The sequence below is a fragment of the Leucopleurus acutus genome (genome assembly GCF_964270905.1).
Source record: "Leucopleurus acutus genome assembly, chromosome: 1".
Classification (NCBI taxonomy): Eukaryota; Metazoa; Chordata; class Mammalia; order Artiodactyla; family Delphinidae; genus Leucopleurus; species Leucopleurus acutus.
In genome coordinates this window covers 133,697,323-133,723,927 of record NC_139142.1, presented here as the reverse complement: position 1 = coordinate 133,723,927, position 26,605 = coordinate 133,697,323, and the positions used below count along the sequence as shown (strand labels likewise).

The 26,605-nt window shown below is 56.4% G+C and overlaps 1 protein-coding gene across 1 annotated transcript; it reads right to left on the bottom strand.

Annotated features, from left to right (window-relative positions):
- Positions 1-3,579: 3,579 nt before the first annotated feature.
- PLEKHO2 (pleckstrin homology domain containing O2) lies at positions 3,580-26,155 on the bottom strand. The gene is made up of 6 exons (XM_082839923.1): positions 26,056-26,155; positions 19,810-19,959; positions 14,764-14,880; positions 10,384-10,488; positions 8,771-8,869; positions 3,580-6,439 (listed from the first exon to the last, which is right to left on the bottom strand). The coding sequence occupies exons 1-6, from the start codon at positions 26,065-26,067 to the stop codon at positions 5,414-5,416; spliced, it is 1,509 nt and encodes a 502-aa protein (XP_082696049.1). The 5' UTR covers positions 26,068-26,155; the 3' UTR covers positions 3,580-5,413.
- Positions 26,156-26,605: the final 450 nt, after the last annotated feature.

Below are 26,605 nucleotides of genomic sequence, written 5' to 3'. Positions count from 1 at the left end.
CTCAATGGTCTCAGAGATCCTTATCAGTCCTGATATCCTGTGATTCCTCAATTAGTTTCTCAGATGGACCGCGGGCTGGTGGGTTTTGTTGGGCCACAGCTAAGGAAGGAGGAGGGTAGGGTCCTGTTGCAGGCTGCCTAGCCCCCACCCAGCTCTCCTCCCCTTTAGGACTTGACCTTAGAGGGCGAAGGGAGAAAGACACTTGCCCAAGGGCCTCCTCCTGCCTCCTCCCAACTCTCTCTCTCCCGCCCTGCCTGACCAGCTTGAGGGCTGGGCTGGGCTAGATAGGCCTACAGCTTGGAGTCCAGACTGCATGCTTCCTGCAGGGTCTGCAAGAGTCCTGTCCCCTCTCTTGGCCTGTTTACTCATCTTCCCTCCATGGGTCACCACCCACTCTGACGTCCCAGGCCGTGGCTTCTCCTCCCCACTCCTGCCAGTGGGACCCTCTGGAAAGCCCCACTCAGAGCCGACAGGAAGGGGAGAGGGGAGGCTCGTGGGCGAGTTCCTGTGGAGGCTCAGGCTCTCAGCCGTAGCCGTTGGAGCCTGTCGTTTCCCTTCCCCCGCCCACCCAGCCGGGAGGCCAAGAAGTTTCATCACTGCCGAGTTGTTGTCCTTATAAGGGAAGGGCCTCCCGAGCCTCTCCCTGGGGCCCTGGCTGGCTGGTGGAGAGCCAGGCCAGCCTCGGGGTGTCCTTCGGGAAAGGTGGGGATGCCCCAAGCCCCAAGTCAGCCCGAATTCCCCTGGGCTGAGTGTCCATCTGAAGTCAGAGACTCTCCAGAGAAGAAACAGGAAGCAGTCGAGTGTCAGCCCAGGTCAGGAACCCAGAGGGTCAAATCCCAGGTCCCAACACTAACCTGTGGTCTCCTAGGCACGTTGTTTAAGCCTCGGTTTCCTAAGCTGTCAAAGGAGTGAACAGAAATATATCTTCCTCATGAGACCACTGGTGACAGTGAGAGACCAAAACAGGCCTGCCAAGTAGTAGGTGCTCTGTGAGGCCGGGTGGCTGGGGTTTACTAACCTCATCTTCTGTGAGGCAGACCATGGGCTAAGCGTTCCACAACAATCCTGTGAAGAAGGGAGAATTAGCCCATTTGACAGACAGGAAAAACTGAGGCACATTTTACCTAAGGTCACTCATTCATGGCTGGGGTTTGAATCTAGATATGTCTGCCTCCAAATCTAAAGTCATGTTTTTCTACTTACACCCTGCTGCTTCCCCCAGGAACTCTGTTCCTGTAAACACAATTATGACAACAGGGCAGAATTTCCACCATCACCTCTCCACCCTCCACATCCCCCCACAGAGCCTCCTCGTAACGTCACAGAAACCGCCACTTGAGTGAGTTCGTGAGGTCTTTTCTGACAGTCCTGCCTCATGTCTGGGACATGAGAGTAGGGGTCAGGGAGGCTGGGAGGCAGGAACACAGGGCTTGGAAGGCATAAAATATGGTGGCTCCAGAAAGACACAGGGAGCTTCCGGGGTCCAGGCTCAGGTGGGGGCAGAGGGAGGGGCAATCTGGATGTCCCCTTCCCCACCAGACCCTCCCGCTCTGTCCTGGGTCCCGCCTGAAGGCAGCCACCTGTGTTTTGCAAAACCCCACAGGACTTCAGGCCACTGAGATATTGGGGACTCGTATTCAAAAGAAAAAGGCTCCGTTTCTCTGCACAGACCTCCAGCCCCTAGGGCCAGAAGGAAAGAAAGTTCTCACCACATCCTTCCTCAGTCTTGCGGCTGGCTGGCCACTGACACCTTCCCAGCAGCTGCTCCCTTCAAGGCGTCCCTCGGGAGGAGACTTTGTTCCTGGGCCAGGGTGGGAGTATGCCCCGTTCGATAAAGGGACTTCTCTCCCTTACTTTGGTTCCTCCTTAACGATAAGGTGAAATGGCCCACCTTCTGCAGGCCACCCACTTGGTATGGTGGACACACGTCAGGTCAGTGGCAGGGGAATTCAGGAGGGATACGAAAGTCATAGAACAGTCAATAAGCCCGGGGCCAGGTGCTTCCTGTTCTGTTGACCACCAGGCCTTTCCAGCAGCCCTCACAGATAAGGAAGGGAGCCGGCCTTTGGGGAGCACTGTGGTGCTTTCCCACGTGGGGAGCGGGTGGCACTGCAATCTCCCTTTTATGGGTGAGGAAACTGAGGCCCCGGGAGGCTGAGATTCACTGAAGTCCCTGGGTGGGACTTGACACCTTCCCAGCAGCTTGACTTGAGTGGAGCTCTGACTACTGGCCCAGGGGTTTCCAAAGAGCACTCAGCAAAGCCCTGGGGTCCTGCTGAGATGTATTAGGGGTGCCCCAGGCATAAGGCAGGGCCCAGGATCACCCCAACCAGGACCAGGCTCTGCGGTTAAAATGACAGCTGGAATCATTTTGAACCATCATAGGAAACACCTGTTCAGGCAAGACTCATCAATGGAGATTCGATCTAAGGGGAAATTTTGATGTGGTGCAACATATTTGCGCATGGTCTTTAATACAAAGTCTCCCAGATTGCTTATTAGTTACATGAGAAAACTATGTAACCATACAACAGAAAAATCAGACACTTTGACTGGGTGATCCAAATAAGCATCACCAGTAAAAGTTGGATGGAGGCTATGTTTCCAGATGTGATTCCCTGAGAAGGACCTAGTATTGCCTATGCAGTTCTCTGGCTGAGACTCTATAACCTTGATCTAATTATGAAGTAACCGCAGACCAACCCCAAATGAACAATATTCTATTAAAAAGCTGGGGAGGACTGTAGTCTTCAAAAATACCCACATCATGAAAGATAAAGGCTGTGGAAACATTTCAGATTAAAGGAGACTCGAAGAGACATGTATGTAATATTCAACCCTACACTGGAGGCAACATGTGATGAAACGATATTATTGGGTCTAACGACAAAATCAGAATATGAACAGTAAGTATTCTATTGGTGTTAAATTTACTGAAGCTGATAACTGCACTACGATTAATGAGAGAATATGCTTATTTTTAGGATATACACACTGAAGTATTTAGGGGAAAGGGGCCATGATAACTAACTCTCCAAAGACTCAGAGAAAAAATTGTGTGTATATTACAGAGAGAAGGCACTCGAAAGACAAGCCAACAGGTCAATCTGAGTAGAGTATATGCGTGTTCTCTGTACTATACTTACTCTCGCAACTTTTCTCTGTGTTTGAAATTACTTCCAAACGAAGTTTTTAAAAACTGAAAAGCATTGTTCCCTATGACACTTGGCCTCCGGGCTGTAGAAACGTGTTGGGGGCAGGGGATGAGACTGGAGCACCTGGCCGAGTTTGGCGAAGGTGGAGCACTGGAGGAGGGCGATGCCCCCAGCCTGGACTATGGGAAGTGGGCCCTCGAAGAGAGCTTGGAGGAAAGGTGATGCCCCGGTCAACCACCACCTACCCTCTGCTTCCATGAGGCCCTGGAGCTGGTCCCCACACCAACAAACAGGCTTGTGGCAGCGAAGTTCCATGAAAAGGGCTTTATTGCCAAACTTCAAGAAAGGCGCTTCATAAGCAGGAGGCATGGAATGCCACCCTCCTCAAGGAGGCAGGCCAGGCAGCCCCTGTGATTCCCGATCCTCTCCCCTCCCCTGGAAGCTGGGTCCAGGCTGCCAAGGCACAGGAAGCCCACAGAAACCAATAGGCCACTAAGGTGACCCCAGAGCTACTTGCTCAGCCTGGTCCCTTATCAGAGGAGGAAACTGAGGCTCTAGTCCCAGGAAGGAGGTGACTTGGCTAATGCTCCGGCCAGCCCAGGCTGCTGGTGGAGCAAGGCTGTTCCCCAAAGGAAGACTGCAGGGGGCCACGCGACTGTGGGCCCCTGGTGACATTCTTGCTCTCATACTGGAGACAGATGGAGAGACATCAGACTGGGGCATGGGAGCCTAGTCTGTTCAAGGAGTGTGGCTTAGGGAGGCCAAGGCGGGCTCACGAGCCATGACCTTGCTGCTTGCCCCCACCCCTGCCCAGTACAGGCTGCAGGGTGGACACGTGCCCCTCCCGATCCCTGGCCACTGTCCTCAAGAACCAAGGAGAAGAAGGCAGTGAGCTGTGCCGGCGGGCCTCAGAGGGCATGACTGGTGGCTGGGGGTGAGGCAGTGGGCAGGAAGGCCAGGCACGCAGCTGTGACCCTCCTTCTCTTTCAGTAAACAAAAGTGCACTTGCAGGACCCCTGAGCAGGCCTGTCAGAAGCTGCGCCTACTCCCACAGGCCCCAGGGAGAGTGGCTGTGGCCCTCAGGGCCTCTGCACCTATAGACTGCCCTCAGTCCGGCCGCTGCAGCAGGATGGAGACTGGATGTGCTCCTGGAGCCCGAGACGACGGCGGGGAGGGGCTCGGGAGAGGTCCAGGGTGCAGGCACGGACCACGAAAGGGACAGGAGCTAATGCTCCTTCCACAAGAAGTTCAGGAGGAGCAGTCCCTCTAGCCTGAGCCAGAGGGGTGAGGGGAAAGGGGAGAGGGAAGTGGGTTCAGGTCCCAACACACTCCCAACGGCATTTGAAGAAATAACTGGGATACCGGACCTGTTTGGGTTGAGAAGCAACCACAGAGACCCAGATATAAATCCCATCTGGGAGGCACAGAAGTTGGGGCAGCTTCTCTTCTGAAGGTTGATTTATAATGAATTACATACAGGATGTTCTGATGTCGACATCGGGTTCACCTGTACAGGAATGTGCAAGGCTGGACACAAGCGGGTCCAGAGGCAGGGACTAGACTACGAGACCCTTCGAGTTCCTACTCCACCCTGGAGTCCTCCAATCACGGCTCACCAGAGGGGAAGGCCTGCAGAATAGGAAACAGGCCCAGGGAGGGGGCCCACAGCTAGTGGCTTTCTCACACAGATGCCTCCCACCTGCTTTCAGAGGCCCTAGCTGGGTTCCAGGTCTCACTCAGCTGAAGGACAAACCTCTAGTCTAGACCCAAGGCCCCTGCAGCTACTAGGAATGGGGGGGGGGGTGGGGTGGGGAGGGTTGCTTATGGCTTGAAGCTGCCTCTGCCTGGGAACATCTGGACATGGAGGCGGCAGGGGGGCTCAGCTGTGCTCTATTCAGAAGTCAGGAATGTAAACTATTGAGGGCGCGAAGCAGAGATGACACCGCCCTCAAAAACCCGAGCGCTGTGCCAGGGCCCTGGGGCTGTTCGGAACAACCACGCCAGCACAGAGGTACCGCATGCGTGCTCCCAGCCCAAGCCCAGAGCTGCAGGCCCGGCCAGAGAGCAGCCCTGGGTGGCACTTGGCACCTCTGGCCAGGGCAGGGCGAGAAGGATCCCAGGAGTCTCTGCAGGTCCTGGCCAAACCCTGACATGCCTGATGGCCCTTCTACAGCCTGGAAAGAAGCACATTTCTCGGCAGGGCTGGGCTCCAGTGGACTGAGGCGGCCGGGAGGGACCATGCTCTGGGCTGGCAGGCCCTAGGGTGCGCTTCTCCGGTAGAGGGTCACCAGCTCCTTCCGCTTCTCCCGGAGCCCAGGTGCTTCCTGGCTCAGCTCTCCCAGATCTCTGATCTCCTGCAGGACCTGGGTGGCCTGCCTCAGCTGCTCCACAGCCTGGCTGAGCAGCGCCTCGGCATTCCCAGCAGCCGGCTCACTGCCCAGCACCTTGTTCAACAGTTTCTCCGTCTGTTCCGAGGCCACTTTCACCTCCAGCTGGGCCCGATACAGCTGTTCCCCAGGCTTCCGTGGACGTCGGGGGCCTTCCCCAAGCAGGTCCCCCAGGGAGGAGCAGCGGGGATGGAACTGAGGCTGCGGGTCCCAGTGGGGCAGTGCTGTGGACGTTGTTGCATCCTTTGGGCAAGTTCCTGGGGTGCCTGCATCCCGGGATGGCTTGATGGGCTCAGGGCTGTCATCCACACCATTCACCGAGACCTGTGCTGGGCCTCGGGCAGAGGTCTCAGAGGCCCCAGGACTCTGGGCTGGCCCAGAAGCCTGCACGCCACTCATGGAGGCTCTCAGTTTCTCCGATAAGATCTTGGCTGGGGGTGTCGGGGGTGGAGCGGGCTTTCCACCCTCCCTAGGCACGGCCTTGGAAGTCCCAGAATCGGGCACCTGGGGCGGTTCTGTACTCTCAGGGTCAGGGGGCTCCTCAGGGCTGGGGCTCTCCCAGCTCACCTTCAGTTTGTCAGGCAGGACCCTGCTGGGGGGCTGCTCAGAGCCCCTGTCCTCCCCCACTGGAGTCTCTGAGTCTTCTCGGTTTTCAGGGTGGGCCTCAGAGCTTGCTGGGGTGGGGGTTGAGGCTCTCTCCCCTACAGGGGTCTCCACTCCGTCACCAAGACTGGTTGTCTCAGGTGCTGCAGAAGGCTTGGTAGGAGGCATGGGCGGCCGGGGTGTCTCCCGGGGCTGGGCTGCCCTGACGTCATTGCTGGGGGCAAACACTGGCAGCCCGCTGTCAGGAACATCAAGGTCCAGGCGCGAAAGCCCATCGGATGCTGCACTGGCTACCTGGGTGGAGGGGCAGGATATGGGCATCAACTTGGATGACCAGCCACTGGGTCAGGTGTGCCCACCTACAAGGTATTTAAGCCCTCCCATCTAGGCTGCCCAGGCCCCTGGCCCCCTACTCTCCATGCCCTCTGCTCTGGTTTCCAAAGCCACCTGATTAGAAGCTAAAGTGATTCTCTGATGATCCTCTCCTGTCTCTCACTTCCATAGAATTCCTGGTTTTGAAATCACAGGCAGGAAGCCAGAGCTAGGGTGCGCTCTCAGCGCCCCAGCCTGGCTTCTTCCAGCCTGTGTGATAGGCCGCTCTTTTGAATGGCAATTGTGCTGGCCTGGGTGTCAGGGGACATGGTTCCAGCCTGGCTGTGGGCCTTGGGAGGGTCCCTTCTCTGCAACCACCCACCCAGGGTCCCCACAGTCAGCAGGCGACAGGACCAGAACCCACATATGGGTCTCCTGCGTCATCCTGAGCTTGCTCGCCCTGCAGACCTCTGTCCGGTCGGCCAGCCCTCCGGGCCAGAGCTCTCCAGCCTTCGCCTGCCCAGCTGCTCAGCAGCTGGTGCCCACTCTCCTCGTGCTGTCGTCACATGTGGCCCCAGACACGGGCAGCCCCAGACCACAGCTGAGTGCCAGAGGAGAACAGCTGCACCCAGCAGGCAGCTGGCCCCATCTGGCCCCAGGGGCCCACAGGGACACCCAGCAGCCCCATGGTCATGGGGAAAACTCCCAGGGAGCCTCAGAGGGCCTGGAGCAGGGCTGGGCAGGAGGCCCTTCCCAAGGTCCCTCAAGGTCCCTCACTCCCTTTTACACACACAGGGTGACCTGGCCTACACATGTGCTCAGTCACTGGACACGAGTGCCTCCCTGAATTCTTCTCAGAGGGTTCCCCTCTCCAAGGCTGGCCTGCCCCACACCTCCTAGGCCTCCTCCCTCAGACATGACTTTCCTCTCTGGCTACTTCAGTCACTCCCTCTGCAGGCTTTTTTCCCTCCGCTGACAGACATGAACAGGCTATCTCATCTCACCAGCAAACCCTCCAATGACCTTGGCCCCTTTCTGTCTCCCTCCTTCCCCGCCATGGTCTATCTCCTTCTCTCCAGCATCCCCAGCCCTGCACCCCATGACAGCCCTAAGCTGAGAAAATGTGCTGTAAACGTCACCATCTGCCTTTTCCTCAGTCCTGCCTCGTGACTTGTGGCTGCCAACCTGGCTGATGACCCCCAGTCCTGTGCCCTTCTCTCCGGATGCGCCACTCTCTGGCTTCCTCTTCCTTTGCTCCCTACTGCCCCCCATTCCCCAAAGGCAGCATCTGCTGAGGTTCTTTCCTGGCCTCCAAGGTCTCTCCCCCAACTATCGACACCCATCAGTAACACTGGTCTGACGAAGGGCTCCTCCCTTCCCCCTCCCCCTTGCCCATAACTTCCTTCTCCTCCCTTCTCCCCACATTCCCTGTGTCCAGGGCCTCCCTTCGCCGGGTCTCCAGGCTTGGGGGCACTCCTGACAACCCTCCCTCTTGGTCCAGTCCGCCTCCCCGAGTCCTGAATTCAATCACAAGCCCAGGTGGCTCTTGCTTCCCAGTGTCTCTTGCACCGGCCCCTCCCTTTCCACCCCCTCCTGGGGCCTAGAGGCCCCACCTCTGCCTCTATTTCCTGGCCCCTGTCTTTCCCTCCATCAACCTGACCCATCCTACCCAGGGCCTCCACCTGACCTCTGCAACGCACCCTCCCATCCCTCCTGCCCCCGACTCCTGCTTTCAAGGCCTCCACAATTTCCTCCCCCCTACCCCACCTTCCCAGACACATCTCCCAGCCAAAGGGACCAGGCACACCTCAAACTCCCCTGCCCTGGGCCTCAAGCTTGCACCATTCCCTCCACCCAGGACCTCCCTCACTCCAAGTCTGCCCACTGAAACCGTTCCCATGCTTCAAGGGTCAGCTCAGGTGTCTGTGGGTCCTCCGTGGTCCCTCCTGCTCAGCCTGCCTGAGCCGCCCTCTGTACCAAAATTAGACAGCGCTGCTTGGAGCAGTCCGTGGACAGGTCTCCTCTCCGGCTGGAAGCTGAGCTCTGAGAGGCGGGGACTAGCCTCAGGCTCTCAGTTTCCCTCCAGCACCAGCTTGGGTTAAGGCCCGTGGACTCAACACGGGAAGCAGGCGCACCCACTCCCTGAGGACATACAGCACTCGCGCCTCCACACCGACACCCCGCATGCCACTCAGGCAGCCCGATACCAAGAGTGCTCAGGAAAAAGGTGGCCCAAGCCCACGGCCACCTAAGGAGCTGTGGTCCCAGGCTCATCTGACTCCCAACCTTCCCAAGCTGGGGCCAAGGCCTTACCTCCTTCAGGTGGACTCTTGTAGGGGGCCGGCGCCGCTGACCCCCACGTACGCGGTCCCGTGTCACATGCTCCAGGGCACAGCTCTTGTCCACCTTTACCTGGGAAGGACAGGGAACCACGTCAGTCCCCAGCAGGCCTTGAGGAGAGGAGGAAACGCCCAGGCGTTAACCTGAGACTCAGAGGCAGGGTCTGCACCTGCATCCTTGCTTGACAGGGTCAAGGGCCCCAGCTGTCCCTCTCTTTGAGGCACCTCCCTGCTTTTCCCCCCGACTCTCCACAGCTTGTGTCATCTCTCTGCAGTCTGAGGCTCTCCCTTCTCTGCAGCTGCTTGCACAGCCTCAGTCTTCCTGCCCAAATGTGGGCTATCAGCCCTCACCCCTCAGTCCACTGCAATACGTAAGCAGCCCCGAGGCTGCTCTTGCGCTTAGCTTGGGGGGAAGCGGGGAGAAGACAGCCCACGATCCCCTAGTACCTGGCTTCCAGAAAAGACCTTCCCTGGCCCCAGTCACTCTCCCAGGACCCCTGGGGATAGCTCAAGAAAGAGCAGGGCCTCCACCCCCAGGGGTCAGGGAGTCTGGGGGGCAGCATCTCCTCTCTAAGGATAAGGAATGGGGGTGGGGAGTAGCCGGGAAGCCATAGGAAGAGTCACGTGGGAAATCCAGACTCTGAATCCCGGAGCAGCCTGTCCCTGCGGTGGGGGGGTGGGCTAAGACTCTTCTGTCCACAGGTGAGGCTCAGGCCCACCTGAGGGTCTTTGCAGTGGAGGAGCTGGTCCTGCTCCGCCAAGGCTGTGGGCCGAGACCCAGCCCATGCTCCTGTGGCCTCCAACACTCTCTCCCCTGAAATGGGGACACTTTCCCAAGCAAGTGAAGGGCTGAGCATGACACAGTCACGTAAGACGTGATCCAGGAGCCATGGCTGCGAGGCAGGGAACCTGGGTGTTAAGAGGGAACCTGCGTGGGAAAATTCGCTCCCCTTGGGTCTCAGTCTTCTGCAATCCAAGGGGTCACTCTAGGTGGCCCCCCAAGCCCATTTTTGCCCAAACAGCTATGAATCCATGATATCAAAGATAAACCCTCCCTAGGAGATCTGGCCCCCTGGGACACCCTGCCTGCCGAAAGCCTGATCGTGGCCCTGCTGCCATCACCACTACAGCACAGGGGGCTGGGTGGCCACTGCAAGCAGATAAGGAGGCCCAGGGTTAGAGCCAGCCAAGCTTGGACTTCACCGCCCAACTGAAGAGTGAGCTGTCAGCCTCTCAGCTCACCCACAGACCTCTCTGCTGTTTCCTGCCGTTTCCGGCTGGGGCTGGGTTGGAAAGGATGCATGGCTGCACCCAGTTAAGTTCTACCCCACCACTTACCCACGTTTTAATTTAAAACAAGTTACTTAACTTCCTTACCCCTCAGTGTCCTCATCTGTAACATGGGAACACAACCACCTACTTTGAGGGGTGTTGTGACGATTAAACGAGGTAACAACCACAGATGCCCCAGTGTTTGTAGCAGTGACATAATCAAGGGCTTGTCAGGCTGGGGTGGGGCAGGGTCCACTCTGAGATCACACACGGTGGGAAAGGAGACCCAGAGCCGTCCACAGGACCTCATCGCACCTCGTCGAAAGCCTTGTTCTTGCCTCGGTTGATCCCTTCATTGAGGGCTTTGATCCAGGATTCCTTCTCCTCCCCATTGGATGCCTGGAACTTGATGTCACTGACCTGCAAGGGGCATGCGTGGGGTGGATAGTAGATGGTTAAAAGGGTTCCCATTTGGGGTCTTGAGGAAGCTTCCCACCCAAGATTGAAGTCTGCCCCCGCACAGCTGGTCAGGAGCAAACCACAATGACCCCCACGTCAGGTCTGACACTGGGGCTTCAGAGCAAGGGAGGGGACAGATCCAGCAGAGAAGGGGCCCTCTCCATGTATACAGCTGCCAGAGATCTGGATTCAAATCAGCCTTGCCCAGATCTGGTCTCACTCCATGTGACTCCCCCAGACCAGCTGCCTGACCTCTGAGTTTTCTCTGTAAAGTAGGAGTAGTCCCAGTCTACTTCCATCAGACTGAGTACAATGACAGAGGTGACAGGCATGAGGGGTGTCCATTGGTGAAGGCCCACTGGAACCAGGGCCGCCTGCAGCTGCCCAGTGGGCCCCACAACCAGTCCTGGACAAGTGAAAAAGTCCCAGGGTCTCCTTTCTGGCCTTGAATCACAGGCTGCAAGAGAGAAAGGGCATTAGGGGGTCAATTCCAGCCCCCTCATCATATAGATAAGAAAAAAGAGGCTCATCAGATGGGATGGGACTTGGCCAAGGTGGCCTAAAGTAACCCCATGACTTGACCTCACACCCAACCTCATCCCACGCCACCCCACGGGTTCCTTCCCACCTCAGGCAGGAGCTCCGAACTCCTACGTTAGCATCAGAAGGCAGCTCAGAGAGGCCCCTTCCTGCCAGGCCCCATGGTCAGACAGGAAACAGTGGAAGGAGTGAGGTCACACAAACCCAGGAGCCACCCCTATGGTGGACACAGCAGTAGGGCCTCTGAGCTGGACAGACCAGCACTCACAGCTGGCTGACTCGGAGCCTCAGGGAGCTATGAAGATCAGTGATGTAGCAAAGTGTTAAACGTGGAAGCGGGCACAGAGCGGGTGCTCAGTACTAGGAATTATCACCATTTATCTCCTTCTGGACAAAACAGTTCTAGTTTCCTCATCTGGAAAAAGGGATGACACCGCCTACCACAAAGCAATGCTGAGGGAATTAAACATGACTAAAGCCACAGCCTGGCACATAGTAGGTACTCAGAAATGGTTACTGAATGAATAGCTAACCAATGAATGAACTGGCCCAAGGTTCCTGTTTTGGGGCCGCTGCGCACTCTGACACTAGGAAGCCCTAGTTCTTTGTCAGGCAGGTCGCCAGCTGCCCATCCGTGCCCGGGTGTTAAGATAGCGCTTTCCCTCCTGCTGCTCTCCCAGTTATGTAACATGCAGCCCGCCTGGCCCCCTCAGCATCCTTGTTATATAACTTCCTCCTGGCTGCCTCTGCCTTCTCCTCACACAGGGCCCTGGTTCCACCCACCTCCCCATGCCAGGCACAGCCCAATGCTCATTTGCATGACCAGGGTAAATTTGATCCTGGCAGCAGATCGGCAGCTAAGTCGAAAACCCCAGGGCACCTTGGCAACTGCCTCAGCCCAGCCATCAGGGCCGGTAGGGGCTCAGGAAGGGACAGCGCTGCATCTGGGCTCTGAAAGGGCCCACCCAGCCCTGAATGAGGGCTGCGAGTAAGGTGACCCAGGGCAGCCCATGAGCCCAGCTACGCTTCTCCTGCTCACAGGCCCTGAGTTGGTGGGGTCCCTGCCTGGTGCAGGACTTAGCATCCCAGAGAGCTTGAGAGGCATACACTTGAACTCAGCAACAGATGCAGCAAGAGAAAGAGCACTGGCCTGAGAGTCAAGTTCACAGCGTTCTAGTCGCACCAACCTGCAATGAGGCCTGCACAGGTCTCTTTACTACTCAGGGCCTCAGTGGGACAAAAACACAACCACTGGACTCAACCCAAGCTGTGACCCTTTCCCATTGACAGCCCACCTAGGCAGGCTGGGGGGAGGGTGTTGGCCCAGGGGCTCCCCTAGGAGAGGGAATACGAAGTTAAATGGGACCCAGCGTCACCCTAAGGAACCCTGAAATCCTGCTGAATGAGCCAGGCATCCCGCAAGGTGGTCCGAATGGGGACAAACAGGAGACCAAGAAGTTGCTCCTCTTGCCCCACCCCTGTGTCCTGAAGGCTGCACACGCCCCTCCTCAAGCCCTTCCTAGCACAGGCCCCACTAGGAGAAGCTAACGGGACTGGACACAGAGAAGGCCCACATGGCTGGAAAAGGGGGGAGGACAAAATGGCAGAGAGGAAAGAAGCAGGAGGGGGAGAGAGGAGACAGGAAAGAGGAAAGGGCCAAGCTGGCTGAAACCAGCGGGGCAGCAAGGCCCAGCAGAGGCCACCCTGCTTCCTGGCAGCGTCTGCCTGTGACCTCATGGCAGGGGCGTGGGGACAGGGAGGCAGGAGGGAGAGGGGCACGCAAGACACTGGAGTCTTTGTTTATTTGATTAGAGGGAAAAAAAGTCTGCCTCTGGACCAGACAGCCGGGGTCATGTGACCTCCCGGCCAGCCTGCAGCCTCCCTGAGGAGGGAACACCCAGGGCGATAGGAAAGGAGAGAGGATGCTGGGGGTGGGGTGGGGCCGTCTACCATCTGGCCTTTGGAGAGCGCCCACTCTCTGTGTGAGCTCCTGGGTGCCGAGGGTCAGGGGCCCTTGAGCCGGAACCAGCGTGGGCTGTGCTCCCGCTGCCCAGCAGCCCCCACCAATCACCCCACGGCCCTATCTCCCCGACCCTCGCCCTGCTCCCAGGGTCACCCAGAGCTGACCTGAACTCTTGGCACAATTCAGGGATGAAAGGGAGGGTGCTGGCCGAAGCAGCTGACAATGCAGCTGCACTAACAGGCCTCTCGGAAGGTGACCCCCCCCCCCCCGAGTGGGGCCCAACCCACCTGGCCCACCACCAGATGATTCTCAGAGCCGCGAAAGGAGGTGGCCCACAGAACCGTGCTGGCAGAGGACAGAGAAGCAAGGTCCCCTCCACCTCACATCCACATATGCTCACTAAGGGACACACAAAGACCCAGGCAGCCCCTGGGCCAGGCGAACACTCAGCGGCACATAAAGAGGTGCACACACGTGTATCAGGCACACAGGCAGACCTTCACATATAGCGCACTCTACACCTTTCCCAAATACACACACACAAATACAGCGCCACTGAGAGAGGAAGTGGATCTCCAGGACAGGGTTGGGGTTCCAGGGCCTGAAAGACCAAAATGTGGCTCTCCCCTTCCTCACAGAGCCCTAAGCATCAGAGGTCAATGAAACCTGCCCCTACCCTGGGCACACACACACACACCCCGCCCCGCCCAGGGTCAGAGCTCCACGGTGGCTCCCTTGCCCCCAACCACCGCCAAGTGGGACAGAGGGTTAGTGAGTAAAGCATCATGGTCTCCTCCAGGGCCCAGAGCTCCGGGGACCACAGAGGACTGGGTTCCTGGCCCTTAAACCTATGAAAGAGACAGAATGGCTTCGGGCAAGCCCAGACGAGGCCCACTCTCCAACCCCCAGCCTCTGTGACTCAGCCCCGCTCTGCGAGGCTCCACATGACATGCAGAGGTTGGGGCAAGGCACGGCCCAGCTGCAGATTGGCGTGACCTGGCGAGAGGTGCTGTAAATGCCAGCCTCCAATCTGATCTCCCTCCTGACATCTGTGAAACTCTACCACATGTTAACACCCACCCGGACCCCCTGCCAGAGGTGCGGGGTGCAAACAGCGAACTTCATCCACACACACAGCATGTCCCAGGGCAAGAACCTCTCAGGCAAGAGACTTCCTCCAGCTTCAGCCAAGAAAGAACAGTGCAAAGGGAGGAAAGCTGGGGGGGCTGCAGGTCCAAGCACTGAGCCGAGGATGAAAGGTAGGAGAGGTGGCCCACCCAGGAAGGCCTGGGATGAGGGGAGGGTGTGGCCGCCTGACTACGTCAGGGTGTCAGAGGCCTGGCGGGGTGAAGTCCTCATCCCCAGCTTTCTTGCCTCAGTCCTGGGCCTCCTGGGTCCGGGAGATGGCCAAGGGCCCCACCTCCCAAAGACTACTTTCCAACTACAGCCTGGGAAGGAGGCCCCAGGGCCTAGAAGGGGAGAGGGGAGCAGAGCTCTCAGCAGAGCTCTAAATGCACCTCCTATCACCCAGGGGCTGGGGCGACTTCAAGTTAAAAGCAAGCCAAAGGTCCGACCTGTGGCAGCCCCTGGGTCTGAGCCTCAGCCACATTCAACAGAGAACCTACAGACTTGCATCCAGGGGCCCAGCCTGCCTTAGAGAGCCTTCCAGGGGTGACCTTGCCCAGCAGACCCTGGCCTGGAGCGAGGTCAGTCAGCAGCAGGCCTTGCCCTACCTTGTTCCCTGGGGACCGCAGCAGGATAAAGCGGTGTTTCCGCTTGAGGAGGGCACGAAGGTCCTGGCACTTCTCATAGCTGCCCAGCTCCACTGTCTCCACACACTTCTGCTCATCCTGGGGAGGGAGACACAGGGGACATGGTGAGAGCTAGATGCCCTAGACCCTCAAACACCCAGGCCCCGCCCCAGACCCTGATCCCACTCAGTGAGGGCACTGCTTGGTCAGAGGGGGCCCTTGGGCTGCCAATCAACCACCAAGATGCAGCATTCACACCCTGGCAAGGAGACGGTGTTCAGTCCACGCCGGTTGGAGGGATGCCCTCCAGGCTCACCATCCATAGGAGAAATGGGGCTCACAGCCCGAAGGCGGGCAGCAGGGCTGACTCAAATGCGCCTAAGGTCAAAGGAGGCAACGGGGAAGCTAGAAAGGCTTAGGAAAGTGTGCCAGGGAGTCCACGCAGGCCCAGAAGCCAGGCAGAGACCTGTGAAAGAGGTGGTCTGGAAGGAGGAGCAAGTTGTCACAAATGAGGGGAAAAAAAGGCTTTCCAGGCAGAGCCACAGAGAGAAGCGTGAATAAGGCTGTTTGAGGTTACACAACCCGCCTTCACCACGGTGATCCGGAGTTGACTTCCCCACTTGGCATCTTCCTCTGCTGACCCTTGGCTTGGGGTGAGAGGCCACTCTCCATGGCCTGCACAATGGAGAAGGCAAGGGTTCCCTCTAGAGTGCCCCCTGAGTCTGCCACCGTGAGGCCTCATCACTAGTAAGGCTGGTGGCCAGGACAGTGGCCAGCCTCTTCTCGGCCACCCCTGGACACTGGCTGGGCTGCCTTTCTGCCTGCCAGCCCTGGCCCTTGAGTGTTTTCTCCTCATGGGCTTTACCCACCAGGTGCCTCTCCAGCCAGCTGTCTGGGACACCCTCCTCCCTCAGTGTTGGTCAGTTGGTTCCACTTCCAGGGGACACCCAGCTGGAACAGCTTCCTGGGTGTGGCACACTCGCCCCCTGGAGACTCGAGGGAAGCAGATGCAGGCCCTGGAGACGGGCACGCAAGTTAAGCCAACTCCTGCTGTTGGACATCATGCAGAGCATCCAACCAGGGACCGCCTCAGTGCTCCACAGTTTGGGGTGGAATATCCGGGAGGCAGTGACTCGATTATTTGCAGAGGAAATGCCCCAATTTCCCTCCATGATAAGTCGCATATACTAAGAAACCCTGACACTTAGCGAGCACTTTTGCATCCCCGATTCTCCTGAGTCCCTCAAGCACCCTGAAATCCTAGAGCCCCAGTATTTGTCTCATTTTATAGAGGAAGAGAATGAGACCTGGAGGCGAAGAGATTTACCCTTGGGCACAGACCCAAATGTAAGGAGCAGGGCCAAACGCAAACACCCATCCTCTGACTCCCAAGCCAGAGCCCTTTGTAGCATATCAGACTCCTTCCAGGCAGAGCCAGAAGCTGGACAGTGCCCTAGCTGCAGGCTGCTCTGCACCAGTGGTCCCCAAGGTGTGGTACCTGGGCCAGCAGCCACAGCATCACCTGAGGACTTGTTAGAGATGCAAATTCTCTTGAATAAAAAAAATATATATATATCCCACAAGGACTCAGAGGCAAAAAATATACAAATCAATTTTCACTGCAAAGTAAAGGAGCTGTTACAGTGGAGGATTCCTGGACTGAATGTCAATATTATGACATAGTGTGAGTGTGTTTCGTGTTTGGTAATTGCAATCATTGTTGCTTTTGTTGTGGTCATCCATTTACAATGCTTGGTGTCAGTTTATTTATCTCTTGTAAAAATAAAATACAGTGCGTGTGTGTGTGTGTGTGTGTGTGTGGAAAAAAAAAAAAAAAGTTAATGCAAAGTGTATCTGGGGACCAGCGCTGGTTTGCACATTATTTCCTACAGGTCTTCGTCAAGATGTAGTTTAAGTTTTTGTAATCTTTTTTTACCCCTATGTTACGTTTGTTCTAGTTAAAGTTATTGAAATATAATTTTCTGTCTGTTAAATCTAATAATAAAAAATTGGATAATTGGAAAAAAAAAAGAAATGCAAATTCTCAAGGCCCATCCCTACTGAATCATAATCTTGGGGGAATGGGCCTGGCAATCTGAGTTTTAACAAGCCCTTATACAAAAGTTTGCGAACCTCTGCTCTATACCAGAGATTCTCAACCTTGGCGGCTTAAAAAAACCCCAGTGCCCAGGCAACATCCTGGTAGCTTAAAAAAACAACAACTGGTAGCTTAAAAAAACCCCAGTGCCCAGGCAACATCCCAGACCAACTACATCAGGATCCCCAGGGGACAGAGCTCAGACATCAGTATTTTTCAAAGCAGATGATTGTACAGCTAAGGTGAGTAACCACTGACCTACTCTCTCTTCAGCCTTTCAGGGAAAGAGGAACAGGTGGCCAGGGTGGCCTGATCTTTCCCATCTAGATTCAAACAGGTGTCTTTTCCCATCTTTGCCTCCACGCACCTCTTTCCAATCCTTAGTCTCCAGTCCCTTCCAGGTTCCTGCACTCAACACAAGGGCTGGTAAAATCCACCTGCTCCAGGAAGCTGCCCTGCTCACCTGCAAGAGCCTAGGCCTCAGTGCTCTCTCCCTCCTCTAAGGGTCCCCATCAGAGGGCACTTCTGCAGGCATCTTACTAGGTGCTAGGGACACCCTGTCATGGGGAAGAATGGTCCTAACTCCCTGCTGAGCCATCTCTCTCTACCCTCTGCTGCATGTGTCTGCTCTCCTTTCTGTTCCCCCTACAGCACCCTACAAGGGGCAGCCCTCAAGAGGAAAAGTTTGCTGAACTGAATGCCTGACTCAGAGTGAGACTCCAGAAAGGACGTCCCCCCGACCCCCATCCCAGAGAGAGAGGTTCACCTACCCCATGGGCACAGGCCTCCCCCGACTAGGCAGCTACAGGCCCAAACATACCCTCCTCTGTCTGGAAACAAAAGTCACTCCATCTCCACCACCCAGCTCCCCACGGCTGCCTGACCTGGGTCTCCTCTCAACCTGAAACGCTGAATCATCCGGCCCTTCTGCATCTCAGAAAAGTCGGATAAACCAGCAGGCACTGGGCGGGGGCAGCATTTTTGGAATGTCAGCCTCACTGACAGCAAAGAAACAGCCAAGAGTCATTCGCACTCGCCTAGTTCCTTACATCAGAAAGAGGAATTGAACTAGTAAGCATTTCTCAACTCCTTCTCCTGTGCCAAGCTCCCCCACCCCCGAGTGCTAAGTTCTTAAAACTGCCCTGAGGTTTTGAATAGTGATTTTTTTTTTTAAAGCATGATTTAGACTTTTTTGTGTTTAGGGGATATGAAATCCTTCCTGCTTCCCAGACGTGGGCCAGATGTAGAGAGGTGACCCAGGACAAGTCTGGTAGCGCCTGATGGGCTGACAGCTGGGGGGCCTGTCACTGAACTCTTATGGCAGCTGGGACTGGAGGAAGCTGCGACAGCCCCCTTTATTTATAAAAATAGCCCCCTGCTGCCGCCACAGCACATCCTAATTTGGGGACAGCAGCAGTAGAGAACATCTGGGGGGCTGTCTGCACCATTCACCCCCTTGGCCTCCTCCGGCTGCTTCTCTGACACCCCAACTCCATGAGCCTGGGATCTTGGTCAGGAAAGGTGAGATGCTTCTCAAAGGCAGCTCCTTTGAACACCTAGATCTTTCTTGGTCTGCGACAGTTATGAATTTGCCAAGACGGCCTGAGGCATGCTGACAGAGGCTGATGGGGAACAGGCAGGATCCCCCTTCCTCTGCCCCCAGGCCAGTTCTTCCCTGTGTACTCCGTCTGTCAGAGTCATACAGTAATAGCCCAGTTGCAGTGGACAGGCCCTCTGAGAGCCTCAACCCCAGAACATAAACAGCATCTCTAAGTAAAGGCCACCTTTTGGCCTCAGGTCTTCACCCAGAACTTTATTGACACTTATTTAACACACAACTTCCACATCCTGGGTTGTCCAAGTTCCAAACCTGCTGAAATGAAAAGGGGCACAAGTCTGAAGTGGGAAGATATGAGGACTGTGAGAGGCACAAGGACGGCAAAAGCGGCAACTGGCAGCTTAATGTTAGAGGAGAATGCAAAGCTGAAAAGCACAGTCGGGCAGTACGGAACAGCCTGATCCTCAGTGACTCTGAGCCACCAAGGAAAGACTCCGTTTAGGCCAGTACCTTCTGTTGAAAGGCAGACAATATCCAGTGTATTTTAGAGGACTTCCACCAAGAATAAGTTTTAGAGTTTACTTGCTGACATAGCTGGGTGGAGAGATCCCTGGCTTTGGTTCTAGACCTGACCTTCATTCACTGAGATGCTGAACAGGATTTGAGCACCTTGGGCCTCAGGGTGCTCCTCTGTAGAATGTGACATGATGACCACTTTTTTTTTTTTTAAATATTTATTTATTTATTTGGCTGTGCCAGATCTCAGCTGAGGCATGCAGGATCTTCGTTGCCGTGTGCAGGATCTTTAGCTGCGGCATGTGGGCTCTTAGTTGCGGCATGTGAGATCTAGTTCCCTGACCAGGGATTGAACCCGGGCCCCCTGCATTGGGAGCATGGAGTCTTAACCACTGGACCACCAGGGAAGTCCCCATGATGACCACTCTTAAGGGACTATTGTGAGCACCCTCCAAGAGGTATGTAAGACCTCCAAACAAGCATGAGCAATAAGTATTATTTCTACTATCATTACTGAGTGGAGCAAGCTTCAGTTTTCTGGAAACTTCACAGATGTGGAACCTAGCCCCGGGACAGGGAGCTGCAGTGTAGGTGGACAGCTGAGGAGACACACACATCCCTGTGCACATATGCTTCAAAGAGCCCCTCATCCAGGAGTCCTACACTCGCACCTAGAGGTATCGTCCTTGTACCACACCGACCCAGAGAAGACCAGGCAATCGCCCAAGGTTGCACAGCGGGTCAAAAGCGAAGCAGGCCTTCCAGTCCGGGTTCTGGAATCCTCTTGTGGCCTGGGCTGCCCTCACTTTGCTCCCTGACCCGCCACCCCCAAACTCAGGACCAGGCAGGTCCTTACCTCGTTCTCGTAGACCAGCAGCTGGGCCTGGCAGAGGAGCAGGTAGCGGTCTTTCCAGAGGCCCAGGAAGCCCCCGCTGTTCTTCTTGATCCAGCCAGCCTTGTCCGCTGTCTGCGCTCCCCGAGGCTTCTGGCCCCCTTCCTTCACGCCCTGTAACACAGCATCCGGACGCGCCATGAGGGTTGCTGCTGTGAGGCCACACAGGGATGTGTCCCTCTGCTGGTACCTACTGATATCACCCCATTTGAGCTTCCCCACAACCCCTGAGGCAGATATTCTCAATCCAATATCAGAAATAACAGTTAATAACAGCAGCCACAACGATAACAGCTGCAGTCACCTTATACTGAACCACTGTATTATGTTTTACCCAAACTGTCTCCTTTAACCCACATGACCACCCTCCCAGGTGGTAGCATCATTAACCACATGTCACAGCAGACTGAAGCTCCGAGAGGGGAGGTGACTCGCCAGAGTCACACCGCTGGAAGGACAAAACCAGAATTCAAACTGGGTCTCTCTGACCCCATGTTCTCCCCTCCACCATTCTGCCTCCCGTGTATTCATTCAACCTTGTCAACACACGCTGTACTGAGCACCTACAATGTCACGGATGCTGGAGTAGGCAGGGAAGAATAAAAAGAACACATCTTTGCCCTCATGGGGCTGGCAATGTGGGGAAGGAGGAGCTGAACAAATAAACACCAGACATAAATACATTAACAACCATGAAATGCTATGAAGGAATCAGTGAAGGGGAAGTGAAGAGGAGGGAGTGCGAGAGGACAGAGGGGGACCTGGCTCAGGTCGGCGTGGCTCAGGAAGGCCTCCCAGAGGAAAGGACGTTCACGCAGGATCCGAAGGATGGGAGGAGGCAGGCAGGCAGAGTGGTAATTTTCCTCCCTACCCCTGCCCTTCTAGAGAGTACACTCTGCGGCCCCTGTATCCTACCCCAAAACAGGAGGTTCCGCTGCCCTCATCCCTGCCCCAGGCCAGGACTTTAGGGTAGCCACCTTGTCTGGCGAGGGCTCCAAGGACACTGCCTTCGACCACAGGCAGGTACAGGAGGTAAACTCAAACCCTTCTCTAGGACATGGCAGCCACCCTGGAGTCTCCAGGCCAGTCACTGACATCTTGTGCCTCTTGATTACCTGCTTAAGTAGCTGGGCGCCAGGTATATGCCTACCAGATGGGGTAGAATTCACATTTGGTCCCCAGAACCCAGCACCGTTCCTTTACACATAATGGGTGCTCAAGAAATATCTGTGAAATGAAAATAAAAATACACCCAATTTGCTAACCACTTTGCTTCAATGACTGGTACCCACAGTGGTGAGTGTGAAGGGGAGAGTGCAGGAGAGGGGGGCTAAGAGCATGTCAGAATCCACAGGATACTAGAAGGAAATCAGCACTGACTAATTCTGACTGCTTTATAATTTACATAAAGCTTAAAAATGGGGCTCCAGGGCTTCCCTGGTGGCACAGTGATTGAGAGTCCGCCTGCTGATGCAGGGACACGGGTTCGTGCCCCGGTCCAGGAAGATCCCACATGCTTGCGTACTGCAAAAAAAAAAAAAATGGGGCTCCAGTTAAAAGGAGCATACCTCTCCCCAGGGATACCCTGTGGCCACAGCTGCCTTTGGAAGGACAAGTCCAGACAGAAGTGTGGTAGGCTGTCAGGGGCTGGACAGGGCATGGCTTCCCTGTGCTCCATCATGGCAGGGAATCCCCAGTCTGGTTCTTACTGTGGCCCCCTCCCCCTCTGAACTGCATACTCCAGTGGTCAGGAGTCTGAGCTCTGAAGCCCAAGTCACACAGACCAGAGGCAGGTCACTTGGTCTCTCTAAGCCTCAGTTTCTTCATTTGTGAAATGACGATATTAACAGAAGTTGCAAGGATTATAACTCCGTGAGGGCAGGGGTTTTTGTTTTGATTACTGCTGTATCCCCAATGCCTAGGCAGTGTCTGGCACACAATAGGTGCTCAATAAATGTTTGTTGCTGAATAAAGATACGACATACAAAGCAATGCCTAAGATACCCTAAACTTAGCAAATGGCAGCTGTCATTATTGTTACTGTTGTCACTGCCATCCCCTCTGGCTCTCTGGAGCCCTTTCCCTGGGCCTGGTTCAGAATTCAGGACAAGGCCTTTCTGGGCTTAGCTGCTGGGCCTCAATGCTCCCAGGAGCTCCAGGAATACGAGATGCCCCCTCAGGGTCTCTCCCTAACTTGTAGATGGCAAGAGAAATGGAGAAGTGGAATGGTCCCAAATGGTCTTCCTGGATGGAGAAATGAGGAAGTGAGAGGCTTGCTGACAGGCCAGTTATGAGCCACCCTGATCAGGGAAAGAGGGGACTTCAGGGCCCTTTGACAAGAAGGGGGAGGCTCTAGCATCCTACCATGCACCCAATGCCCGCCCCCCCCCCCATCACCAGAGACCCTGTGTTCAGCCCCATGGGCTGTGTGACCCGCTGGGGCCTCATCCACACAGAGACCCCTCTATGCTGGCCTCCACCAGGGCTGGAGGGGTAGAAGTGGGAAATGGGAAACCCCAGCTCAACATCTGACATGTCACACCCCTCCATTAGCAACTACAGCAGGTGGCCACCCCCTAGGCCTGCAGACTCTAGGCTTCTCTTAAACAAGACCGCGGAGCATGCTGCCCAGAACTACTTTTGAGCTCCAAGCTCGCCTCCTGTTTGCAGAGGTCCACCCACGACCCCATGGGATCTCACATCCCCCTCCACTTGTGACCTCCCCTACTTGCCTCACCCACAGCCTGAGACATGATAACTTCCTGCCAGCTGGAAGCTCCCGGGGGCCAGGCTGGAACCTGGTACCCTGACCACCATCCTCTCCGCATGGAGCAGAGAAGTGCCTGGTGAATGCCATGACTGGATTAGCTAGGGAAGCCAGTCCAGAGCCTTCAGGGATGGGAGTACCAGGATGGCACTGAGGAGAGAAGGCACTTGAGGATGGGGGGAGTGACAGCTGAGGGGCTGGAGGTGGCATGAACCGAAGCCCAGGAGAAGGTCTCCTTGCCAGGAATCAGCCACAGCAAGAGCCACCAGAAGACAGGCCTGGCTGGAGGTCAGAGTCCTGCCATCCTTCACCAGCCCCTCTCCCTGCCCCTCAGACACTCTCCCACCAGGGGGCCGGAGATGCCCCAGTAAGTTTTAATAAGCGGGCCCTCCCCTTGGCAGGGCTCACAGGGGAGGTTTTGTCCTGCTCAGCCCGGTTTCTCGGCCTCCTCTCCTCTTATTGACCAGCTGACCACTGTTCTTCCTGTTTCACTCTCTGTTCTCCCACCCATCCTCACTCAGGCCCTCCCCCCCCCGCCCACCACGAGCAGCTCCTGAGGCACCTCTGGGCACCAGCCTGGCTCTGCTTTGCCTGAGATGGGAGGGCCTCTGGGTCATTCATTAAAAAGAAAAAAAAGAAAAAAAAGAAAAAGACACCAGGTCAGTCAGCCCAACACTGTGCACAGAAAGGAGCATGTGGAAAGCCACAACACAGGCCATGACAGGGAGATAGAGACCAGCAGAAGAGAACTTGTTGGCACCTTACATCACAGGGAGCTTAGGATAATGACCTTTGCCCTTTGACTAAACCCCATGATGCCCTGACCAAACTCTGCTAAGAACCTACCATGTCAGAGCCCTGTGATGGGGCAATCAGAGAGAGGAAGCACAGGCTCTGACTTGGAGAACTTCCAGTCTGATGGGGGCAACACAGACCCTGCACAAGGGAAATCCCCAGTCTGGGGGTTGGGTAGGCATCCCCTGCTTGAGAGGATCCCAGCCCACTGGGAGGGCTCTAGCACTGACCCAGACGGATACCCCGGTCTTGGCTCTCTGGTAGGGGAAGGACTTGGGGTTAGTTTGGGAAGCCCTTGCAGAAGGAAGGGTTTTGGTAAGGCTGTGAGGAGGGAAAGAGACACACATCTTGGTCCACAGAAGAAGGAAAGGCACAGAAGGTACCAAAGACCCTATACTCTCAACCCTTTCACTACAGGATGAGAAAGTGCAGGCCAGAAAGGGTCGAAGATTAGCTTAAGGTCACAAAACCAGTGTTGCCTTCCAGGTACTGCCCTGCCTCTCTCTAGATGTGTTAGGGCAAAGGAGCAGCCTGGTGCCACTGGAGGTCAAGCCAGGGAAAGGCATGACTGAGAGGAAGAGGGGCAGAACCCCAGGGCAGAGACAGAAAAGCCTGAGTCCAGTTGCAACAATACCTCACACTGATAACTGAAGCTTTCAAAGCTTTTGCACATAAACCATCGCATTTCTGGACTGCCCACCTCCCTCATTTTATAGATGGGGAAACTGAGGCCCTGAGAACACAAATGGTTAGATGCCCCATGCCCAGACCTGCACTTCTGCACCAAATCTCAGGCTGACGGGGACTACCAACCCATTGCATGGAGGAGGTCACGGAGGCTGAGGGGGCTTGGCATCAGGGTTCCTGGGGCATGGGGAGGAAGTTCAAAGCCAGGGGAGGACTAAAAGCAGCCATTTGGGAGTGAGGAGATGAGGCCAGCCTGGGGTCATGGGGCAGAGCAGACGACTAAGATCTAAGAGGTGTTTTAGAGAAAGGAGGATGGGCACTGAGGCCTGGAGAAACAAGAGGAAGTTAAGGGGAAAAGAAAGGAGAGGAAAAGAGGGATGTCAAAGGGGGGGCAGGGTAGGGAACAGGGAGCTCCCGGCTGTGTGGGGAGGTGGTGGGCAAGACCGTAGATAGCCCAGATGTGCGGGGAGCTTTCGGCATCTGGGAGTCAGTAAGTGGCAATGTTAGAGACTCAAGACCAGAGGGAGTACAGGGCTGGGCAGACCTCCAGACAAGCCATTGGCCCAGGAGGCCCCAGGAGAACTTCCCTTAATTGGGGGCCAGAGCAGATCAGGAGATGGAGTAATCCTGTCCCAAATCCCCTGGGAGAAGGAGAGGGGCCACAGCCAGACAGCCCAGCCCTCACAGCAGGGGTGGGGAAGCCCCACCCCTGTCAGCAAGAAACCACAGCCAATCATAGTGGCCTGACTTTGCCCCCTATTTCCACCCATTCTGAGAGAAGGGGCTACAATCAGGACCCGGGGAGGAGACCAGGCCCTATATTTTATAGAAGAGGAAATGCAGGCTTAGAGGGGAAGTGACTTATCTACCATCCCACAGAAATGCAGGGCCTAGCCTGGAGAGAACTCTGACGGATACCCCAGCTGCCCCTGGGCAGTGGTCCCAGGAAGCAGGGAGACGAGCACTGATGGGGACACAGGCAGCCTGGTCCCCAGCTAGCCAAGGTTGCCCCAAGAGTGAAGTTTCATCTTTCCTCCTCACTTATCCAGGCAAAGACACATCCCCTCCCCTCGGTCTGGGAGGGGCAGAAGCTGAGACCTCTTGGGGGACCAGAAGCAAAATCCTCTAGCCACAGCAGGCCCCTCCCTAGTTTATGCATTCCACAGTCACACATTAAGTGCTGGCAGTGTGCCTGGATGAGGGGGCTACTGAGAGAACTGAGTCTGCAAGTAAAGGGCAGGGGTCACAGAGCGTCTGACCCCACCCCAGACCAAGAGGGTCCTGAGGGGGAAGAGGGAGGCTCAAGGGGCATTGCTGGTCCGGCTGCCCAGCTCCTCCAGGGAGTCAGCCCTCCAGGGATGTGGGAAAGGCAGGGGCAGGGATCAGCCCCTACAAGGGCCTGACACCCAAGCAGGGGAGAAGGTAGACTCACAGGGGAAAGGGGACTCACAGGGACTTAAACAGGGGAGAAAACGCAACTTTTCCAGTCCTGCGGCCACCAGACAGGGTCAAAACCTCAAAATTCCTTGAGACAGGGACTCCAGAACCCACAGACCCACCACAAAACACACACACACACACACACACACACATACACACACAGTGTGCCCTAAGGATCCGACGTGGACGGCACAGGGAGTCAGTGGTAACCAGGGTTCGAGCCCAGCAACCTAGGACACTTTCAGCAAGTCATCAAACTGACCAGAGCCTCAGTCTCCCCATCAATCCAATGGGAACAATAACAACCACCATGCCCATAGCTGGTGAGAGAAGACAGAAATAATGAAGGAGGATGGGTCTGCTATCCCTACCCCCGCCCCTGCTCATCTCATTTGCCTAGGCTTTGCCTGGAGACCCGCGGGAGAGGGGCTGGCTGGAACAAGGGCCTGAGCCAGGGACCCCAACCGCCGCGAGGGTCTCGAAGACCCCAGCCCAGGTCCCCCGACTGGCCTGGTCCTCACCTCCTCTTCCATGACGAGTCCGCTGAGGTCCGGCCGCTCGACCGCTCGGCCGCTCACTCCCGGCGCCGCGCGGTCCCCGTTACCTCCATCCACCGCCGGCCGGGCGGCGGCTCAGTGCGTTCTGTCCCGCTGGCTGCCGGGGGCCCAAGAAACTTCGGGGGGGCGGGGCCGAGGGCGGGGAGAGGCTTCCGGGGGCCGGGGGCGGGGCCCGAGGAGGGGACTAGCGGGGCCCCGAGGCCCTGGTCTGGGGCGGGAAACTAGGGCCGGGGCCGGGCTGAGGGAGGAGCCTGGGCGGGGCCGGGCGGGGGCTCGGGGACTGGATGGAGGAGCAGGGGCTGGAGGAAGACGGGGGTGGGGGGGGAACCGAGCGGAGAGAGGTTTCCCTGACTCGCGGAAGGAGTGGGACTGGAAAGGGATAAAGGGTGTGGGGCACCGGCAGGGGGAGGGGAGGGGGCTTCCGGCCAGAGGCAGAGGCGAGGGAAGCGGGCAGGGTCCGAGGGCGGGGCCGGGGTGGGGCAAGACCGAGAGAGCGCCCGAGGAGGTGGTGGCT